The sequence below is a fragment of the Tasmannia lanceolata genome, unplaced genomic scaffold (assembly GCF_043159265.1).
Source record: "Tasmannia lanceolata isolate RefF3 unplaced genomic scaffold, GAP_Taslan_0.1 ptg000018l, whole genome shotgun sequence".
NCBI classification, from domain to species: Eukaryota; Viridiplantae; Streptophyta; class Magnoliopsida; order Canellales; family Winteraceae; genus Tasmannia; species Tasmannia lanceolata.
Window position 1 is genome coordinate 66,617,123 of NW_027518695.1, and position 21,723 is coordinate 66,638,845.

The 21,723-nt window shown below is 39.0% G+C and overlaps 1 protein-coding gene across 1 annotated transcript; it reads right to left on the minus strand.

Annotated features, from left to right (window-relative positions):
- Positions 1 to 963: 963 nt before the first annotated feature.
- XLG1 (extra-large G-protein 1) lies at positions 964 to 19,934 on the minus strand. The gene is made up of 8 exons (XM_077360563.1): positions 17,719 to 19,934; positions 17,488 to 17,625; positions 16,967 to 17,071; positions 16,704 to 16,886; positions 16,119 to 16,299; positions 9,632 to 9,873; positions 3,230 to 3,393; positions 964 to 1,851 (listed from the first exon to the last, which is right to left on the minus strand). Exons 1-8 carry the CDS (start codon positions 19,174 to 19,176, stop codon positions 1,257 to 1,259), a joined length of 3,066 nt encoding a protein of 1,021 aa, XP_077216678.1. The 5' UTR covers positions 19,177 to 19,934; the 3' UTR covers positions 964 to 1,256.
- Positions 19,935 to 21,723: the final 1,789 nt, after the last annotated feature.

Sequence of the window (21,723 nt, forward strand, 5' to 3'; positions counted from 1 at the left end):
ACCTGGCGGGCAAGTGTTGCCGAACCGGACAAGACAATTACATACATAAATTCCTATTTGTTTTGGATTTTGAGAACCGATTGTGAGTCCAGAACTAATTATTGGACTCAAAATTACGTTTAATTGTTGTTCCAATAATCAATTTATTAGTCACAGTCGGTTCTCAAAATCCGAAACAAACAGGGACTAAAGCTCTGTTCCTTTTGGATTTTGTTAATTGATCGATTCGGTTCCTTTTGAATTTTGTTAATCGATTGATTCCAAAACTGATTATTAGACTGAAAATTGAATGCAATTTTGAGTCCAATGGAATCAAAATCGATTCTCAAAAACTGATTATTCGGCTGCCATGAAAGTTTTTCCCAAGGAATATTTAGCATATCAAGTGGTGGGAAAGGGGACATGAGTGAGGAGAGGGTGAGAAGTGGCTGACAAACAGGGAAAAGAGAACTTAAAATAGTTTTTGTTTTCGTTAGACGCGAATTTATATGGCGGACGGCCATGGAAGCAAATGCAGCCCAAAAACAGTGGGGTCACGATGTTCGGGTGATCCAAACCGTTCATTCGGCGGTCCCTTACGTAGATAGGGTGTGCCCGAAAATCTTCTCCATAGGATGATTACAGCCCTGTAAAAGTCTAAAATTGACCGCACTGTATAGAAACCTCCACAGATCAGAAGACTGTGATCATCCTATGGAGAATATTTTCTGGGCACACCCTTTTTACGCGAGGGACGACAGAGTGAATGGTTTGGAGAGAAATTATATGTTGCCAGGCCCTCTATTTCTGCCTATTCACCAAAATTTTCTTTAGCAAAAATATGTAAGTGCAACCCAGTGCCAACAAATGAATGGATTGGATCTTTGAACAAGGGGGGGTAAAATAGTGACATTCATTCCTCTTAACTCTTAAGGTGGCAACTAAACGAAGCCTAACAGTAGGATCAATGATCAGAAAGGACAATGACAGTAAAAATGAACACTGACCCACATTCAATTGATTAAAAACAGGGATAGTTCAATGAACGGTTAGGATGAACCAAGAAATACAATGTATAATGTATAGGATAACACTCGATCACTCTATACGTGCATAAATATATACATGCCATAGTTTCAAAACTCCCCCACGGCATCACCAACTCGCCGGAGTCGCACCCATTCACCTCGCTGGCATTTGTGTTCAATATTTCATATGTACACTGGCAACTCTAGACAATCTAATTTAGAACAGCACCCATTTAGAAAGAACTTGGGTCAGTGGGAGAAAGAACTTGGGTCAGTGCTGTAAACCGAGTAGTCACTGATACTAAAAATTGCTCTATCTTCATCCCACCTGAGAATCTCCCTCGCATATCTGAGAGCTTCATCCACAGAAAGACCCTCCAACCCATTAGTCTGTGAAACATAAAGATTTCGCCCTGTGAAAGAATAGAAAAGTCTCTTGAACTTTACTGCAATATAGTGAAAAGCCTGCTGGGCTGGAGAAGTGGCATCTTTAACATTGTTACTATTGCTGCCGCCGGTCCCATGACGGCTGATTACTGGGTTGTAGTCATCAAACCAGTCACATGCAGAGAGCGGGACCCTTTCTATTTTCTGTTCGAACACATCGAATTTGTTGAGGATCAGAAGAAATTCCATTTGTTCGAAAGTTGGATGACCAACGAGAATCTCAAAGAGCTTCTTGTTTAGTAACATTTTGTTCTTCACCGCCCCAGTTCCATCATCACAGAACTGGTCATAGTCACTCAAGGCCACGCAGAATATCACAATTCGGACGTCTTCGAACATCTCTAACCACTTGCGGTTTTCCCCAAGGCCTTTCGCGTGTACTTTGATAAGTTGGTACCTGAAAGCATGGAGGATGTTAACAGCCACAGGCATTGATATGTATAACTAATTAACATAATATTGTTGATTGCTTAGGAATCTGGCTGAATTGACATGATTTGTCCAGGCTCCAAGTGATAAGTTCAAACTCTAATCTTATAATGGGTGTGTTTGGCTGTACACAAGCTGGGATGGCTTAGGGATTTTGTTTGACATTTGGGTGCCACATCAGCAAAATCCCTAGTTTGGTTGCCAATATAGTATTGAAATCCTTGGAGACTATCAAGGATGTCTCTTGATTAATAATTAAATGAGTGGTGAAGTGTCACTCTTGTTTCCTTCCAAAGATATCCAAGTCAAATTCCACAAAAAAAGGTGGAATTTTGCTTTAGTTTCTTAGGAAGGATGTTTTCTTTATCTTTCTTTCTCTTCCCTCTCTCCTCCCTATATATTGGTAATGACACTCCCTACCATTACGCTACAAGGTTGACAACCAAACAGTACTTCCACTATTCTACGAGGTAAGTTCCAGGCAAATCCAAGGCTCGTCTCCCTGTTGACTAATGACTACTTATACCACTACCCTGCAAGGTAAATGATTGCATCCAAACAGAGCGTTAAAGAATCAGCAACTTGGGAAGTTATCAAACTCAGGAATGGGAAGACAAGTTTCCAAGTCAAGTCGGAGTTTCTAAATTTGGAGTTTTTAATGTTGTTGCTGTCGCTTCGGGGTAGTCGTTTTGTTTTGAACCAGTCTCAACAAAAATGGTGAAACCATTAGGCACAAAATTTACTCCAACATAAGAAGCTCTTTGGACACCTCTAAAATTTATTTGTATATGATCTTGTATGCAAGTAGTTTTAAGTTGAATATGATTATTTGCAAATAAGTTATAATTTCTTTTAAAAGATATAGTCAATGCCCTCCAAAAGATGCTTTAGGGGCCGTTTGGATGCACGGATTTTAGAATCCAGGTTTTTAGTTTGAAAACAGTGTATAAGAGGGTACATGATCAAGCTGCTTGATAGTGTCCTGACAGCGTCTCTTGGATTTTAAGTGAGAAATTCAGGTTTTAAAAATCTCTCCTGCACCCTGAGATTTCTAAAACTGGAAATATAGGAGGATCTGCTACTCTCTTGCTGACGGAAAGAATTGTGAGAAGTTAAAAACGAGTCAAAACGATGGCTGGTCCGCTTCTTCTCGTCTCTTAGCTACAATTTTGAAGAAATCCCGGATTCTAAAACCCGCGTATCCAAACGGCCCCTTAGTGTCCTATTTGCAAACAAGATTAACTTAAAATAATTCCATTTGCAAATAAGCACTGGTTTTGGTGGCCTGCAAAGAGGGCCTAAAGTCGCAGCAAATAATTAGTGATTCCTAAGATTATTTTACCAACCTCAGCAATGGGTCATGCTCATCACCGCCATCAATGGTGTCATCATATGCCGACTTGGGGAACACGAACTCTGTGTAGGCAAGTCCATTGGATGAAGTGCCACCTTCAGCACGCAGGATGTCTGCATCAGACGGCTCATATTCCATTCTCGATATGTCGACAACCTGCATAAGTTGGCAGCGATGAATTAAAATAATCAAATTGTAACCTTAAATCTAGATGATTATAATATTCAAAGATTGCATATACTTGCCAGGAGAATCAGAATTCATGGATTTCCAAATATAGAAGTTGCAAAGAAATAGTAACAAACGGCAAGGGTGAGCTATTTGTTAGTAGCTATGTCACATTTGTGAATTTCCAAATATAGAAGGTGCAAAGAAACAGAAACAAGTGGCAAGGGATGAGCTCTTCGTTAGTAGCTATGTCGAGATTGGTTTCACCAAGCAACCAAACTAAGTAATCTTACTCAAGAAGCCATTTAACATTTTTTACATGTATAAAAGGAGCAAATCATTTGTGTTCATAGAATTAAGGGCCCGTTTGGATACCTCAGATTTTGTATTTGGATTTGGAATTGAGTTTTCTGTACAAAATGAATAGATCTGCCAGCTCATGTTGAGGGAGACAGAGAGGGAAGGGGGTAATTCCTGCTGCAGGGGAGAGGTTGAGGAGCCAAGAGGGTGAAGGAAACTGCCAGATCTGTGGATTTCCAATTTCTTATTTCCACAGCTTATTAGGAAATCTGATTTTTTTCACTGTCATTCGCTGAATTGGAAATTCAAGGATTTGATCGGGATCCAAATGTCAACTGGTTAACAGATGGGATTCAGATTAAGATCTTATTTCCTTACTATCTGAAACCTTGGCGGGGATCTAAACTACAATTTCATCATAGAGATCCAATGAAAAACAAAGGAAAAAAGGAAATTTTTTGTTTTTTAACGGTCTGGGGAATGGAAACTGAATTACCTTTTGGTTCTCCACGAAAAGAACCTTCTTTTTTTTAACCCATTTTTAAAGAACTCGAAAAAAAAAAAAAAAAACGAGAAAAGTTCACGCAAAAAAGGCTGCAAATGTGAGAATTTCTAATCAAAATTTTCTCGGCATCCAAACGGGCCCTAAAGGAACACTGAATCTGGCAGATCTGGGTCATTAAGTACGCTTCTTTCCATGGGAGTCCACACTACTTTTTTTTTTTTGAAAAGATATTCATACCATGAAATATACATGGGGACAAACAATCCCACTAGAAATTACATAGTATGATAATCCAGGAGCCTATGTCTGGAACCCAAAGCAAAAACATAAAAGATTGTATACAAACTCCAACATCTGAACTTTCTTACTTATCAAGTATTCCTGCAACCTTCAACTATGCCTTTTGGAAGTCCAATCAGCAAAAAGAAACAAACCTAGATCTCGTTAGAAGTAACCACCAGTTTAATTGCCCCTGCTTTCTTTTAGCTCCCTATTGTATTACATGAAACCATTTGACTGACCTTCTAACCCAAAATTGTGGTTCGTCGGAACCAATTTCCCCCCAGAAACCTTAAGTCGCACACTTCTCAAGATTGTCCAAGAAGTGTTGAATCATAAAATCCGGCATCTCTACAAGAAGTTCCTCTGGAACTTGCTCCAGACGGCTGGGGAATGTCCTATCCGCAATTCCTCCTTTCACTTCCCGAATGCCAATAATTTAATTGGCTTCCCAGTTGAGCCTCCTCATATCTTTTTCTTCTGCCAGAAGAAATTTGAAGAACGGATGTGTAAAAAGAGGCGATTGGGTTTCCCTAATCTCCGTTGACCCTGTGAGCCGATTTAGGGTGAATGGGCATTCCTGAGCCTCCTGTCTGAAATTATCCCATTACTTTCGGTGTAGGTCATCAGCTACCTCCTTGGGCCAAGGATCGATTAAGGCAGCCTTTTCTTCATCATAAACCGCCTCCTCCATCCATCCTCCTTAAAATATATTCCATAATTCTCACCTCTGAAGACAGACGTGCTCTTCTACCGTCATAAACGATTGGGAAACTAGAAGAGGGGTCATGACTATCCATTCTCAGAGATAAGCTAAAAGAACAGAACCCAAAAACGATACAAGATTAGGAGACAGAAAGGAAGCAACCACGAGATACTCCAGCGAGAAGCAAGTAAAGAACAAAAGTAAAGAAAACCTAGAGGCAACTACACAACTTTACCCAATAAACATCAAAGAGACCATTTAACCCCTCCTCGGGAAACCGAACCAAAAAAGTAAAGGACATGCCTACCAAAGTAAAAGACGATACTACCCTTGGAAACTAATAATCACACCCAAAAGCCCTAAAAGGTATTAAGGCCCAATCCAATAGGCCCAAGAAAATCAAAGCCCATGCAGGCCCACGCCATCAAGAATTCGAAATTTGAAATCAAAGGGGCGGGAAAAATTACAGGGCTCCGACCTAGCTCCATAATCAGGGCCTAAATCTGTCGGAGGGCACCCGCCGGGCCAATGGAAAAAAAGACCCAGGATGCTCAGGGAAATCGATTCCAATCCTATAGGTATGGTTTAAAATTCTGATGACAACAAAGGAGCCTGAAACAATCCTTCGGGAAGCAAGGACTTTAACCTTGGGAGTTCACACTAATCATCTCAACGGTAATTAAAACAAAGATTTGGTTGTTGTATTATAATAGGACATAAATGAAAAGGTTATCCGACGTGCAATTGTAAGTTTTAAAAAGAAAAAATCCAGGTCAATATTGGTGGGAGGCAATTAAAAGCATAGGACATGCAGCAATGAGCCCAAGCAGCTTAAGACATAGGTTATCAGTAATATGCTCTGTCTGCCTAAGGGTATGTTTAGATGCATAGCATAAGCTCAGAGAGTAGTGGAATACAAACATCAAATAGAGAAGAAGGTTTGCCAAGACAGCCTAGATAGACGAGGGGCTAATTTTTTTCCACTCATTCAACGACTAGGTCCCATAGGTTTTTGGTCAATCAGCCAATACAGAGAGGAAGTCCAAGATTTGAGTTCAAAATTTCTCTTTTTCAGCAACTCATAGTCCCAGCAAACATCACAATTTCTTGATCCTCTAAACTCATTTTCATAACCATGGTTTTAAATTTCGGTCCTTGCCAAAACCAAAATTTTGGCCGAAATTCAGTAGCAAGTCCCAAAATGTCAGTTTTTTGGGCCGAAATTTTGTAAAAATTTTTTTTTAAAAAAAATTAGTATTTTATCGTAATTTTGACCGAAATTTCCAAATTTTTGAACGAAATTTCAGAAATTCGACCGAAATTTGGTACATTTCGCAAATTTCAGTTTCGGTTTCTGTCTTCACCGAAATTCGAAATTTGAAACCACGGTCGTAACTAGGGATGTAGAGAAGTTAACCCTCTCACCCGACATTTCCTCAAAATATTGAAGGACAACCTAGGTTTCTAAGCTTCCATACATCAAGGCTACTGAATAGTAGGGTACCATCTGCATATTGTAGATGTGATACTTCAACCCCTGTTGACCGACCTTCAACTAACCTCTAACTTTGGCATTATCAATCAAGGCTCAACCCCTCTATCAAGATTGTAAAAGGAATGGGGATGAAGGATCATCCTGAGGAAGCCCCCTCGTAGTCTTGAAAAAAACATTTGGGAGTCGAGTCCCGTTAACCAGAATCGAACACCAAGCAGAGGAAATGCACTTCATATAAACTCTCCATTTTCAGCCAAAATCCGACCTGCTCAACAAACAATATATGCAATTTCATTCCACTCTATTGCAATTTCTCCATGTCTACCTTACATAGTACCCAGGATTTGCCTGCTTAATGATAGTAGTCAACGGATTCACTTCCCAGTAAAGGACCATCAAGAATTTGTCAACCTTCAATGAACGCACTTTGGGCCTTGGCGATGATGTCACCAAAAAAAGCTCTTAGTCTATTAGCGAGGACTTTAGCTAAAGATATTTTAGACACTTCCTGCAAGGCTGATAGGCCAGAAGTTGATTGGTTGTTCTCTCCTTCTATTTTAGGGATCAAGATGAAGGTGGCCCCGTGCACATCTGTTCATTGTGCCACCAAATATAGAATACATTAAAAAATTCCATGATATCTTTTTTAACCATTACCAACCCTCCCGGAAGAATGCTAAGCAAAAGTCATCCGGCCCAGGAGCTCTGTCTTTTAGATGATAAATATCGTTTCTTTGACTTCCTTTTCAAAAAAAGTTCTTTCTAGCCATACTCTTGACTCCTTGTTCAACTCCGAGAAATTTATATTTTTGGCTGACAAAGGGGTTGATTTTTCGAAAAATATAATTTTAAAAAAAAATAGAGAGAATTTTTGAAAATATCAAATCTCAATCCTCTACATTTTGATCATTCACCATCAGGGCCCTGATTCTATTACTTTGTCTCTGTGCATTGCCAATAGGATGGAAATAAGCTCTATTTTTGTCTCCCTCTTTTAACTGCATGGCTCTTGATCATTATCTCCACATCAACGCTTCTCGCAGGATTATACAATTGTATTCTTTATATAAGCGGACTCTGTCTTATTACTAATCAAGCAAGAGCGGTCTCTCTTCATTTAGGCATTCGAGCCTATAAATTTGACATACGTTAGAATCTTTCCTCTACGGCTCCACTCAACTTCCAAGAACACCTCCTTGCAAGCCTTGGCGCAACAGTAAGGTTGCTCCATTGTGACCTGGTGGGCACGGGTTCGAGTCACGGAAACAGCCTCTCTACAAGGCAGGGTAAGGCTGCGTACATCTAGCCCTCCCTAGACCCCACAATGGCGGGAGCCTCGTGCACTAGGCCGCCCTTTTTTATAGAAGTTTTAGGTAAGAATGCTCCTCAAAATGATTTAAATTTCGGCCGAAACATTTTGGTTTCGGCCGCGACCGAAACGAGATTTACATTAAGTCGTTTCTTTACAAGATTTCAGCGACGCCAAAATGTCAACGAAATTTCAACCGAAATTTCGTTTTTAGCCTTTTTTCCAAAATTTCCACCGAAATTTTTAAAAAGTCCACCGAAATGTTATAATTCCCACCGAAATTTATGAAATATTCACTGAAATAGTTAAAATTTTCGACTAAAATCGCCGAAATTTCGGTCGAAATTAAAAATTAAAACGAAATCATAATCATATTTTTACATGATTTTGGCCGAAATTTCGGCCCGAAACCGAAACGTTTTGGTTTCGGTGGTGACCGAAACAGAAATTTAAAACCTTGGTTCTATTGTTACTAAGTATAGCTTGTCAAGTATGACTTCTGACATAGTCAAGTCTTTTGAATCATAAACGAGATCTTTTTAAGGCCTCTTTATTTGAAAATTAGACTTCCTGTAAGTGTAGTGAGGCAGTTTATACATGATACTACCATTCAAAAAAAAACAATTATACATGATACTATAGTTGATCACCGGGATGCAGTTCGACACATTCTAAGATTCCTAAAGTGTAAATCAGGCAGAGGAGATTTTTTTTACAGAGAATGATCACTGGGATACAGTTCGACGGTCTAAAGTGTAAATCGGGTGGAGTAGATTATATATCTACTCTTTGTGTGAAGTCCAAAGATCAACTAGCAAATATGTTCAGTCAGTTTTGTAATATTTGTTCTAAGATGGGCATGGATGATATTTATGCTCCAGCTTGAGAGAGCAAAGGGGGAGAGGGTTAAGAGTTAGGATAGTTATTAGTATAGTATTTACATTACATCAGGGGGTTTTTTTTTTTTTTGACTAACAACATTCCATAGTTGGTGCAAATTTTTAATTGATATTATATGTAAATAGGAAGTGGGTAGTGGGGTTTGGAATTCAACCCTCACCAACTCCAACTTCCTTTTCTTTCTTTATTCCTCTCCTCTCCTTCCCACGAGCCACAACTCGGGTGGCCTCCTCCAAGGTTTTCTTCTTTCTTTTTTACTTAGTAGCGTGAGGGGCGCGCAACGGCAACACTTGACGCCCCGCCCGCGACCCCCCCCCCCCCCCCCCCGCCCCCAACCCGAAACCCAAAATCCCCAATTAGTCAGTTCGCTTGCTGGGAACAATATGTAAAGGCCTGCATCATCACTACAAGTTTCCAATCACGTCTAAACAAGGTTCACCACTCATTGGATGAAACATCATGTTGCTATCAGAAACATAAAAATAGACATAAGTGTGAAACATTCTGACACCCCATTCTCTCAAATCACGATTAATTAGAAATCAAGTAATTTTTATCATTCCTACTCAGTAATCTTAAATTTGAAATCAACGAAGAGACATGTAATAAAATGTCCCAATATTAAATAGACACAAATTAGAAGTGAACCAAGAATAATTTCAAGAGTACATAATGCCCGCCTCTTTTATACCAATAAATTAGAAAAATAGAAATAGAAACAGCAAACTTTACCCGCTCCAAGAAATAATTGGCAACAGAAGGTAGCATTTGTAGTTCTCTTCTCCGGCTATATGTGGCCTGAATAGCGGCATCCTTCCACATGTCCTCGACTAATGGTGCATGTTCACGGGTAGCAGCTGGGAATATAGCTTCTAGGTTACCTGACACCATAGCTTTGAGAAGCCAGTCGGAGAATGCTTTTAGCCTTGGACTAATCGAGTACAATGATACATCATCACCTTCATCAACATGCCCTGTTATCAACGAGATTTTCTTTTCAGACCCCTATTAAGCCGCCATATTATAAGCCTACTAAGCAATGCATAAATTTTCACAGGAAAATATCGAAAGTCAAATTGGGTACCAGAATTGAAAGCATGCACCAAAATTGTTTGCCATAGATTTCCATAGTATCTACGATATAGGGGTATTTTTTTTAGAAACAACATTCCATGGAGCACATTCATGCTGATATCTGTTGGATCACAATGCCCTCTCTATTTTTTATGCCTCTCCTTTGTGCAAATAAAACAAAGAGAAGGTTATTCATCCATTTACTATCAACTTTAAACGTTATCAAGCAGTATTCCTGCAAAACCGGTGTATATGTGTGTTAGTGATCTGACACGCTACTTAAGCACATTTTCTGTGATTAATGCCAAATTGGTGATAATAATGACAAATTAATCCATTATTTCCAAAATTTGCTAGTGGGTGATGAAGTGATGCGATAAGGTGATTTTCCTCAATTCTTGTTAAGACAATCCAAACCTTTGGGGATCGAGCTGACACAAACATATATAATTGGATCTCTGGTATTCTAAGAAAGTTGCTTGATGATGTGCATGTTGGAAAGGTTTTCACAACCAGGCGAAATCGCTACCTGCAGCAGAACTAGAAATCACGTACAACAAAAATTTTCTCGCCGATTTCACCCGTTAACCCATGATGATCCTAAGGTCTAGATGATCCGATGGTAAAAATATATGACATAAAATACCATTGTGACTGACCGTAATATCAGCCTCTGCTTGATCTAGTCAAACGGCCACGAACGATCCGATCGTCACGGACCTGCAAATTGAACCGATGGATTCCTTCAAATTGCGCAAAGGGAAGTTTTAGAACTTTTCTTCAGACATATGTACTGATCTATATCAGTACCTTCGGATGAGAATTTGAATTTTCTTGATGGAGCTTTAGGTTTTTTCAAAACAATTTGAACTAGAGTTGAAACACTAGGAGATAAAGAGAGAAAACTTGAGAGTAGAAGAGAGATAGTCTTTGGTGTTTTTTCAAGGAGGGAACACGAATTTTGCAGCCTTGATTAGCCTCCAAAACCGTGCTATGATGGTTTATATAGAGTTGGTTTCCTACTTTTAAAAATTCCTAAAGTTTCTCACAATTTGACTCAAATTAGGAAAACTAGTTAACTAGATATTATATATTGGAAACCAACACAAAGTGGGAACCTATGGAGGTTTCCTACAAGCAATGGGCATGTTCCCAACCTTGGAAAAACGTGGTTTGCTTGGGCTGGGCGTTTTTGCATGTGGGGCCCACCCTGATGGAGGTGCATTCTTGCTACAAAGCAGCTAGCTAATTTTCGATTTCGTTTTTGGACTATTAGATGGCTGAATCTGGAAAAATCATAAACTACAAAGTTGTAGCCCTTTCAAAATTGTTCAAAAAACGAGTACTTACACACTCATTTTGGCCAAAAGGTCAGAGTTATGACTATTTTAGTAAAATGAGTCTATAAGCTAAATATACACTTGTTATTTAATTTTTCTAATTAAAATAACTTATTTCCTCCCATCCAATGGGATAAAAGCTCCATCCATGATATTCTATAATTTTCAAAATCCCTCTAAGTTAACAATTAACTCTTTGGGCATTCCAAATGCGTCCTACGGTGTGTATACACCAAAGAAACTACGTAAATCTTTTCCCTCGCATCAAATGCAACGAATCTAGTTAGTCCGTGCAATCTAATAAATGCGGGACCCTTATCCAAAGGATATAAATGGGTCACTAAAGTTGTTAGTGGGATCGTTGCAGGGATCCGACAGTCAATCCTGCAGAACCCAATGATGGGCCCCACTACGAGTTTGCTCGGTAGTCAATAACTACAATCACATTAGATCAGTGGCCTCCATCGAGACGTAACCCTGAAGATGACTGTCAAATAATCATAACCTTAATCACATCTAATATGTGCAAGTCTTTTCTCCATTCTCACATCTACTGAGTTGGTCCTACGGGGGTGGACAACTACTACTATTGGTCCCATTCACGGTATACCTTCTAGTCAAGCAGTCAAGGGGCCGCAAATGCATTTGCAAAATCATTTCAAAAACAAGCAAGTGTTTTAATAAAACATTTGATAAACCCTTTATCAAATCCGCTTGGCCAACTATTTTATAGGCCTACTGCTCTGACCGAAACTGTAGATGATATCCCTGAAGTTGCAGCGGAGAATTCCATGTAGGGTATCCTTATTAGCCTCGCGGGTTTGTCCAAGACTATGGTGATTACTAGAAGGCCCGCGGTTAGATAGACCAAGAATCAAAGCCGGGCCTATAGACCAATATGATCTCTCAGGTCTAAGGACATGGAAAGGGTCCTGTCTAGTAGAATAGCCTTACTAACTCATGCCCACGGGCTATTCTAGTTTGATCCTGCTCAGTGCGCGATCCCATCGCCGAACCCACTCTTCTTGCATAAGGCCCACTACCCAAGTGACTAAGATAAGCCACTCCATGACGCGTGCATGTACGCAAGACTGGCGCTTGTTGTGTACAGGAGGAGATGTCCAATCTCGACCTCAACCAGGAACCTTTAAAGTTTGCAAAGAACCGGAATATCATATCTCCCCGTTCTCTAGGATATGTGAATCCTTGAGCATGGTATTCCTACTTTGCTACCTAAGGACGAATATGTGTCAGATATCGAGCGCAACACACATATTGAATCTGTTAATACCCAATAGATGTCATGAAATATTTCCTTTATTAATTTTAATGTGACAAGATATACAAAATATACTGGCTTTTAGGGCACTAACTCTAACTGCAGCATATTCAGCTTCTCCAAGATTTCTTTCAACATCGCACCATGACTATCTGTATTTTCTTTGATCACCTCGTGAGAAGCTTGAAGAGTCCGCACTCAATCATCCATTTGGTTCCATCTCATTCACTCAGTCATTGGATCGTACGACTCTGATACCAAATTGGTACGGCATTTTGTACAAGTCCCCGTTATTTTGAAGGAAAAAAATGTATTAGGCTCGATTAGAGAGGAGCCTACATTCTCTTTTCTCAAAAAGATCTTTCTCGACAAAAATAATAAAAAAGTAGTTGCAAGACGTCAATTCATTCATTGAATAATGCTTTTAAATACAAAGGAATCCCAAATAGAGTCCTACTCCTAATATACTCCATTACTAGATAAGCTATACCTATCGCATCACATCGTTTTCCTGTTATCTCTCTACGCAAGAGACCTACTTGAACTTGGATAAGTACTCCCAGCAACCTAAACTCTCATTTAACCATTAAACTTCACAAGAGTCCTACTTGACTACACATCTTCTAATGGTCCTAAATAGAAAGAAAAATCCTAGTATGGTCAGGGTTGGAGCAATGCTTAGGAACTTCATAGGAGAATGATAAAAGTGATTTCCTTGAGCATTTTCGAATTCAAAACTATCGTATCCAAGTGGAGCGTAATTCTAGGAATTTTCTTCACTTTAAGATGATTGCCAGCTTCCTGAAGAGTGAATGATTTATGTTAGATGTACTGGATCTGAGCAGAAACATAGGCCCATATTTCAAGTATATTGCAAGATATTGCCAAAGAGGAAGTAGAGAGAGAGAGGGAGAAAGTTTTATAGTTGGAAAGATTGTCCCTCTGCAAGCAGTTGTTTTATAATCTATATTTTTAATGTTTCCGAAAAGGACACCACATCATGTCTCAATTTCTAATATAAGACCTTTCATGTACTTATATGGCCTTAATTAATAATATTGTTCCCAGAAAGGTTTCAGGTTTCGATTTCCATATGGGTCTCATTCAGAGGAGGTAAATAGAGGGTAAGACATTCATTTACCCCTATCAAAAAGTGGTTGTTGCTCCAGTGGCCATTAAGTCATACGAATTACCCCCCATGCGGGGGAAAGCGACTTACCACCTCGCTGGCCATTTACCTCAAAGTGGGGTAAGTCGCATACTCCCGTATAGACAGTAATTGTAAACGGGATAAGTCTCTCTCTCTCTCTCTCTCTCTCTCTCTCTCTCTCTCTCTCTCTCTCTCTCTCTCTCTCTCTCTCTCAGCCAGTCTTCTGCTTAAGAATGGAGCATGGAGTGAGGCCTACCTTTTTTCTTTCTTTTTTTATAGTAGCCAATTATATTAAAAAACAAGGAAGACCGAGATGGTCAATACAAGATGAGTCAAAAACAAAGTGAATAACAAATACAAAAGTAAAACAAATTAAGGTGAGAGAGAATCATAAAGCGCCAAAGATTCCTTGGAACTCCAGCTTTGGCAAGGTTATCCGCCACCTCACTGGTAGAACGACACACATGAAAAATACCGATGAAGATTTTACCAAATCAAACATTTCATCAAACAAATTATCAAATCTCCAAGGCAACTTCTGAACATCATTGAGCCAACAAATCACATTTAAAGAATCCCCTCCCACCACCACATTGTCAAAGACACCTCTAGCAATGAGCTTCAACCCTTGATACACTGCACGCACCTCAGCTTCCGTGGAGTGAGGCCTACTTATTTCGATGATCTAAACCATTCATTTAGTTGTCCTCATCGAAAATAGATCGTAACCGAAAAATCTTCTACAGAAAAATGATCCTAGCCCCCTGATCTACTTGGTGTAAAATGGATGGCTCAAAAATTACATTTACCCCTACAATATGTGGTAACTGGGACAATGGAAATCAAATACGCTTCTTAGTTTTTTTTTTTTGTTTTTTTTGTTTTTTTTTTAAATGGAATAAAATGGTTTACCCCGATATGGGTTACCCTCACCGGAACAGACCCTATGTGTTTCGGTCATAACAAAAATGGAAATACATCGGTTCCAAATGATTTCCTTCCACCTTGATTTTTCTTTCCTGTATTTTCCTTTTGCTTGCTTGTATAGCTCTTATGTATTCCCCCTCTTTGTTCTTTGTTTTTTACCATCTCGGTCTTCTTCTTTAATGAAATTTGACCATTAAAAGAAATGGGAATTTAAGCGGAAAACCTGAAAAATCACAAAAGCGGAAACATGCAAAGATATCTTTAAAGAGAAACTCCAGGATGTGCTAAAATAAGCACAAATATACATTTAAAAACAATCACATATGTAAAAAGCAACTCGTAACAGTTTAATAACATCAAACTTCATATGAATATGAATATAATTTAGAACATCAAAGCTTCATATGCCTGACAAATATAATTTAGATAAATATTTATACATATTACATACACAACATTTCACATGCAACCCATATGAATATAATAATTATGCAACGCATACCGATATAGTATACCACCAGTACAATTACGATTTTGGTTTCGGTATGCAGCATACTGGTATAGTATACCACTAGTATAGTTACGATTTTGGTTTCGGTAAGGATTTCAGTTTCGATATGCATTTTCAGCGGGCACAGGAAACAATTCCTTCATTTCACGTCGGTTTCAGTGTGAAGCTAAAACCATGGTTACCAGTTATCTCTCATAAAAAATCTCAATTTTACTTCCACAATGGATAGGAGGGAGAGAGAAAACCTCCTAGACTTGACAAGTGCATTCATGGTCATGGACGTCACCCACGTACAGACTACCTGGTGGAGTACGGCAGCTTCTCTACCAATCCCCCTCTCTTGGTTGAAGAATTGAGAATATATGCGCCTATATATATATATATATATATGAATTTACAAGTACACTAATACGCTAAATTTACAGGATACAAGGTTTAATGATAAGATTTTTCCAAGTTCTACATAGATATACATAACACATACTATATATGCATAGGTAGAAATGTACAAGTACAGTAATATACTAAACAACTGCAGGATACAAGGTTTAAATGATAAGACTTTTCCAAGTTCACTAGGATGGAACGAGCTTGAGAAAAATGAAAACCAATAAGATTAATGGCGTGTCATCAAAAAAAAAAATTGACGTATAAGAAACCATGGAATTCATATGCCAAGTTGATTCAGAGTATTCATTCTTCCTTACCAAAAAATTCATACAGTTTAAAGTTAAATATATATTTTGTAACAACCAGAAGAACAATCATGCATGCGTCATATATAGCTTATTTTATCACATATCTGTACATTTGTTCAAATTTTTTATCATGATCTAATAAATAAAAATAAAATATAAGACATTTTTATAACATAAACACTAAAAAAAAAAAAAAAATAAAAAAAAAAAAAAAAAAAAAAACTCACTTGAGCACCATACCTGAGGCTTCAGATTGATCAAGCAACCTCGTTTTCCTTATTTCCAACAAGTTTTCTTCTTCAAAGCGTTCACGCCCCTCGAGTAGTATACCAAGATAGCCATATGCATTGCTCTGGATCGTACACTTAATACTTTCACGCTCTTCCTCCGAAAAAGGGACAGCCTTATACAAAAACTTGGCCTGAAATAAAAATTTAACCACCAATAATTACTTTGAGTTTACAGCTAAAGCTTTATTTTGACACTCTTAAAGTACAGATGTACAGACTGCAAGCTGGTGATGACAAGTGAAGAAGGCCACAACCGAGCAGATTAGCAAAGACCAGCGCATAAAACTAAGATAATTCTTCTTCTTGTTCTTTTTGAATGGTAGCTCAGATAATTCGATAATTCTTCTGAAACAATAGATGCTCAACAATATAAAACAAAACAGTAATTTCATCGGGAAACAGAAAATCCATTGAATTACCCTATTCAGCATTCATTATTACACATTTACACTATCAAACAAGCAAATTAAGGTTTTTATAGAAAGAGATTAAAAATGAAGAAAACTTACAGTTAGATCCAAATAGGAAACTTTACCTGTTTAAATATAGTATTTGCACCACATCCATGATATCCAACTAAAAGAAGCTTTTGAAGCATTTTCGGCTCAGGGTAGTCAGCTACACTTCTGACCAGATTATTCACCTCTTCTCTGGAAGGTTTTCCAGTGTTCGGAGGAATTGGCAGTGACAAAAAAGAGCAATACAGCTTTGTTCCAGCCTGTCAAACAAGTGCTCCAAAATACATAAAAGTTTCTATCAAAATGTTGAACAGAAAATGTATAGGGAAGAAAAGCTCACCTTGCCCCATATATTCCCCTTTATATTCCTCTGCCCCTCCTCCTGGTAGGACCCATCTGCGTTCACCCAAAAGTGCGGATTCCCAGCACATTGGACTCCAGCCCACTGCAATGTTAAACAGAATAATGTTGAGCATAAGTGTTTCTTTAGTCAAAACCATAGTTAGCAAAACGTGATTCAGCAATAAAATGGGACGGCAAAAATTCAAGCTTAATACGGTTTCGGTTCAAAAAAACATAGTCAAAAAACAGAAACACAAAAAAAATACATTTAAAATTTTATAATTTATAAAATATAGTCGAGGTAAAGTTGGAATGTTGGCCAAAAAGACGTGTTTAAAACGTTTTCCTCAAAAAACAGAGTTTTTTTTTTATGTAAAAGTTTTAAACAGAGTTTTAAACGGCAAACCATTAAAACGAGTTTTAAACGGCATTTTTTGATAAAAAAAAAAAAAAAAAGAGGCCCTTTTGCTTACTGTGGTCAAAACATGCCAAAACTGAAATGTGACAAGCATCATATACCTGAAGCAACCGTAGCTCAGCTTTTGAAATCTCCCGACCATTTATAAAAATCTTCGTGTTTCCATTACTAGCAGTCACCATGAGATTGCCCCCGACATTCAGATGTGGACTAATAATCTTGCAAGGCTTCTGACCCTCCTGTAAAGTTTTCAACATAGTCAAGACATCAAGCTCAGAGAGAAAATAATAGCACATATTAGAGACGACAAAAAACATATATCCCGTGCGTACCTTTCCCCATAGACCAGATACTTTATCATACCAATAGCTTCCTGGTTTAAGCTTAATCGGTGGGTTCGGACAGCCTTGCAATAAAACCATCTCCTCTGGACAAAGCTTCTTTCCATTCACCGAAATATGCTCTGATTGCAATTGATTTGCCTCACTTAACTTTTCAGCCTTCATTACTAGGTTAATTTCTAATGGATCGAGCACCCGTTTGAGCATTCGAGAGCATTTACCCAAGCTTTCCCGCTTTGATTCATCGATTGGTAACCCAATACAGGCAATGCATTTCCTCCCTTCCGGCATCGACCCCATTGCTCGGAGCACGCAATTAGTACAGTATTTTGCATTGCAAACAAGGCAAGACTCTTTTTCCGTGAATCGGTTTCCTTTAAAGCACCAATGGCAAGCTCCTTTCTTTATTTTCGAACTGGGCTCTTTGCTTTTTTCGGTAACTGTGGTTTCGACTGGATTAGACTCCACTTCAAGCACGTCACTTAGTACAGTGTCATGGAAGGTCACAAGTGATGTCCTTTTGGCATTGGTTAGAGGTAAACCCTCACGATCCTCAGTCCTCCGTGAAGAATCCTCAGAAGATAAAAATGTTGAACTCAACATGGATTCAGTAGAGACCCAATCAGGCGGGTTCATGTCATTCGAAAAATCTACACTCTCCTTGAAGTCCTTTGAAAACCCCAACGCACCCGAGCTTCCAATTTCATCAAATAGCTCACGAGACTGATCGTGCCCATTGAAAAACTCTAATGTACCTGAGCTTCCAATTTCACCCGATAATTCATGCAAACCACTATCTCCATTCCAAACCCCTAATGCGGCCGAGCTTCCAATGTGGCCTATCAATTCATGAGACCCATTTTGCTCATCTGAAAACCCTAATAAACCCGAGCTTCCAATACCGCTCGATAACTCACAAGACATATCAAGCCCATTCGAGAACCCTAACACACCTGAGGTATCGATTTCGGATGGAGATCCATGGGATCCATCACGGCCATTCGAGAACCCTAATGCACCCGAGCTATCAATTTCAGATGGAGTATCATGGGATCCATCACGGCCATTTGAAAAATCTAATGCACCCGAGCTATCAATTCCATCCGATAATCCGCAACCGCGACAATCCATGCCTCTCTCATCAAAAGCAATCACTGACGTGGGAGAAACGACTGAGTCCGAACCTAGGGTTACATCTTTTGAAGCTTTCCTCAGAGGATCAGGGGACATGAGGGGTTGGACAACAGGCAAGGATAATCGATCGGAAAGAGAGGAGACAGCAACCACGGACGCAGTGGGGATGTGTTCGATATCAATTGGAAGGGCTTGGGGGAGATCGTAATTGACGGGAGGGCCATTGTATTCTACGGCAAATGAGTAATCGAGTTCATCTTCATTGTCGGGAATGGGAGCTCCAACCGGCAGCATTCTCCTTAGAAGCTCCGCCATTCCCCTCTTTACATAGAAACCCTAACCCTAAATTCCAGAAACCCTAGAAAGAAAAATCCATATATGGTAGACTCCTTAGAAATTCCACCAATTTCCCTCTTATGTAGAAACCCTAACCCCAAATTCCAGAAACCCTAGAATGAATATTGCATTTAAGGAAGACTCCTTAGAAGCTCCACCATTACCATCTTACATAGAAACCCTAACCCTAAATTCCAAAACCCTAGAAAGAAAAACTCATATCAGAAAGATAAGGTTTCCTCATAGAAACCCTAAAGCCCTAACCCCAAATTGAGAGGAAACCCTAAACCCAAATTCAAGAAACCCTAGAAAGAAAAATCCATATAAAATAGGGTTTCCCCAAATTCCAGAAATCCTAGAAAGAAAATTCAATATAAGAAAGATAGGGTTTCCTCATTTTCTAGAAACCCCAACCACAAATTCCAGAAACCCTAGAAAGAAAATCCCTGTAAGGAAGAAAGGGTTTCCTCCAAATTCCAGAAAACCTAGAAAGAAAAACCCATACAAATTCTCTAGGGAAATGGGAAAAAAAAAATGAAACAAATGTCCTCGATTGTTATCTTTGGGGGGGAAACCCTAACCCTAACCCTAACCCTAACCTTAAACAAATCAGAATTTTTTTGCTTACCGGAGAGGAAGCTAGAGTCGGAAAATCCGATCGTGTCTTTATCTCGGCGTTGGGAAAAAACGCTAAAAACTTAAAAAGGAAGAGGAGAACGAGAGAGACAGAGAGAGCGTTTTGATTCCTTCTGGCTACTGATGTTGGTACTAGTACTGCTTTGTTTTGATAATTGCACTGACTCACCTTGTCTTTTTTTAAATTGGATTTCTACTTTCTACAACTTCCTTTTTGAATTGTAATAACCTTTGACAGCTCAGTAAACAATGGGATTTACCCATCAAAAAACAACAATGGGATTTACTAGGGACCACCATTTCAGAAGTGATTTAGTGGATCGGCTGTTGCGTGAGAGTGCAGCCACCCCGATTGAATTATTAAATGAATAAGACAAAATCTGAGCCTATGTGGCTGTTGCGTGAAAGTGCAGCCACCCCGCTTGAATTATTAAATGAATAAGACAAAAATCTGAGCCTATGTGGCTGCGCTCACATGGAATCACTGTTCCATGAAATGCCTTCTCCGATGGTCCTTCAGGCCAGGTTTGGGTGTGGTTGACTTTTGCCGACATGGGTTGAGTTCGGGTCGGGTTCGAGTTGAGGGCTTGAGCAACCTACCCGAGTGAAACCTGACAATTTTTATCAATTTTTTTTTTTGTGAGATTAAAAAAATCGGGTGGGGTCGGAAAAAAGGGTTCCTTGGTCAGGTTGGAATCAGGGGTCAGGTTGGAATCAAGTTAGGTCGGGTTCAAGTTGAGCAAATGGTTCCTAGGGTCAGGTTCGGGTTGGCCTCAACCCGACCCGAGTTGCACGCTACAGCTACTACAGTGGCCAAGTGGGAACCATGAGTGGAACCTTACAGATCCCCACAATGTCACATGGCATGGGAGAGTGGGTTTTACCGTTTCATGGAAAAAAGCCAGAAGTCAAGAGAAAGTATTGCTAATGTGTTAAGAGGGTATTTGTTGGATTCTACTCTCTGTCTCACTGGGTTACCATATCACAGCTCATTAAATAAATAAAAAAGAGAAGGTGAGTTAGTGCAATTATCAAAATATAGTAGTGCGAATATCTATTGCCCTCTTTGTATCAATTTTTTCTTTTAAAAGGAGCTTTTGGCCAACCCTCTTCTTTTAGTTCTTTCCACCCATTGTTTTCTTCCTTCACACGCTACAAAGAAGAAAGGTGGAAATTTCCAAGGCATTAGGTCCTATATAGAACTTAATGATTGATGTTTGTGTGTGTGGAAATTTATTTCTATAATAATATTTTCTATAGAAAATGAGTTTCCAGCTTTTTTTTTATCCCGTTCCTACCCATTTAATCCATATCCAAACCATCCATCTGATGGGCCATAATTTAAATAGGTTGTGATCAAAAAATTACTTTTATAGGGTGATCCTAGACCTCCGATCTACAGAGAAACTGCATATTATGGAAACACTTAGATCGGAGGGCTAGGATCATCCTATGGAAATGATTTGTGGGGCACAACCTATTTACATTGTGTTCCATCACATGGACAGTTTGAATCATCCTATAGTGTGGTCCGTACAGTACTTTCTGAAAAATAAGGGACTTTAAGGGCTTACACCATATAAAATCTCTTATCTCCTATTCTAAAAGCCAATGCTCTGTTTGGTTTCTTATTTTGGGGGGATTGTGAGAGTTTCAAATGCTTGAGATCTTCCAAAGATCTCCCCAAAACATGTTTGGTTGTCAATTAGACATTTGACCACTAGACAACTTCTAGACATTATTATTGCATTTTATCTTAGCCTACGTGGCGGAGATGTTCTCCCCCATAATTTTTTCCCTTTTTTCACTAAAATTGAGAAATTTGTGTGGGGAATTAGGAGAATCCCTCTTGTCTTATTCCTTTTCTCTTTTTCTCTCTCTTCGTTTTCT

Bases quoted from the DNA above. Each gene is read 5' to 3' on its own strand.
- XLG1 (XM_077360563.1), bottom strand. From the start codon at position 19,176: ATGGCGGAGCTTCTAAGGAGAATGCTGCCGGTTGGAGCTCCCATTCCC. The intron at 3,394-9,631 runs GTAAAGTTTGCT...CAACTTATGCAG, and splicing joins CCAATTATTTCTTGGAGCGG to GTTGTCGACATATCGAGAAT. The intron at 1,852-3,229 runs GTTGGTAAAATA...CCATGCTTTCAG, and splicing joins GAGCATGACCCATTGCTGAG to GTACCAACTTATCAAAGTAC.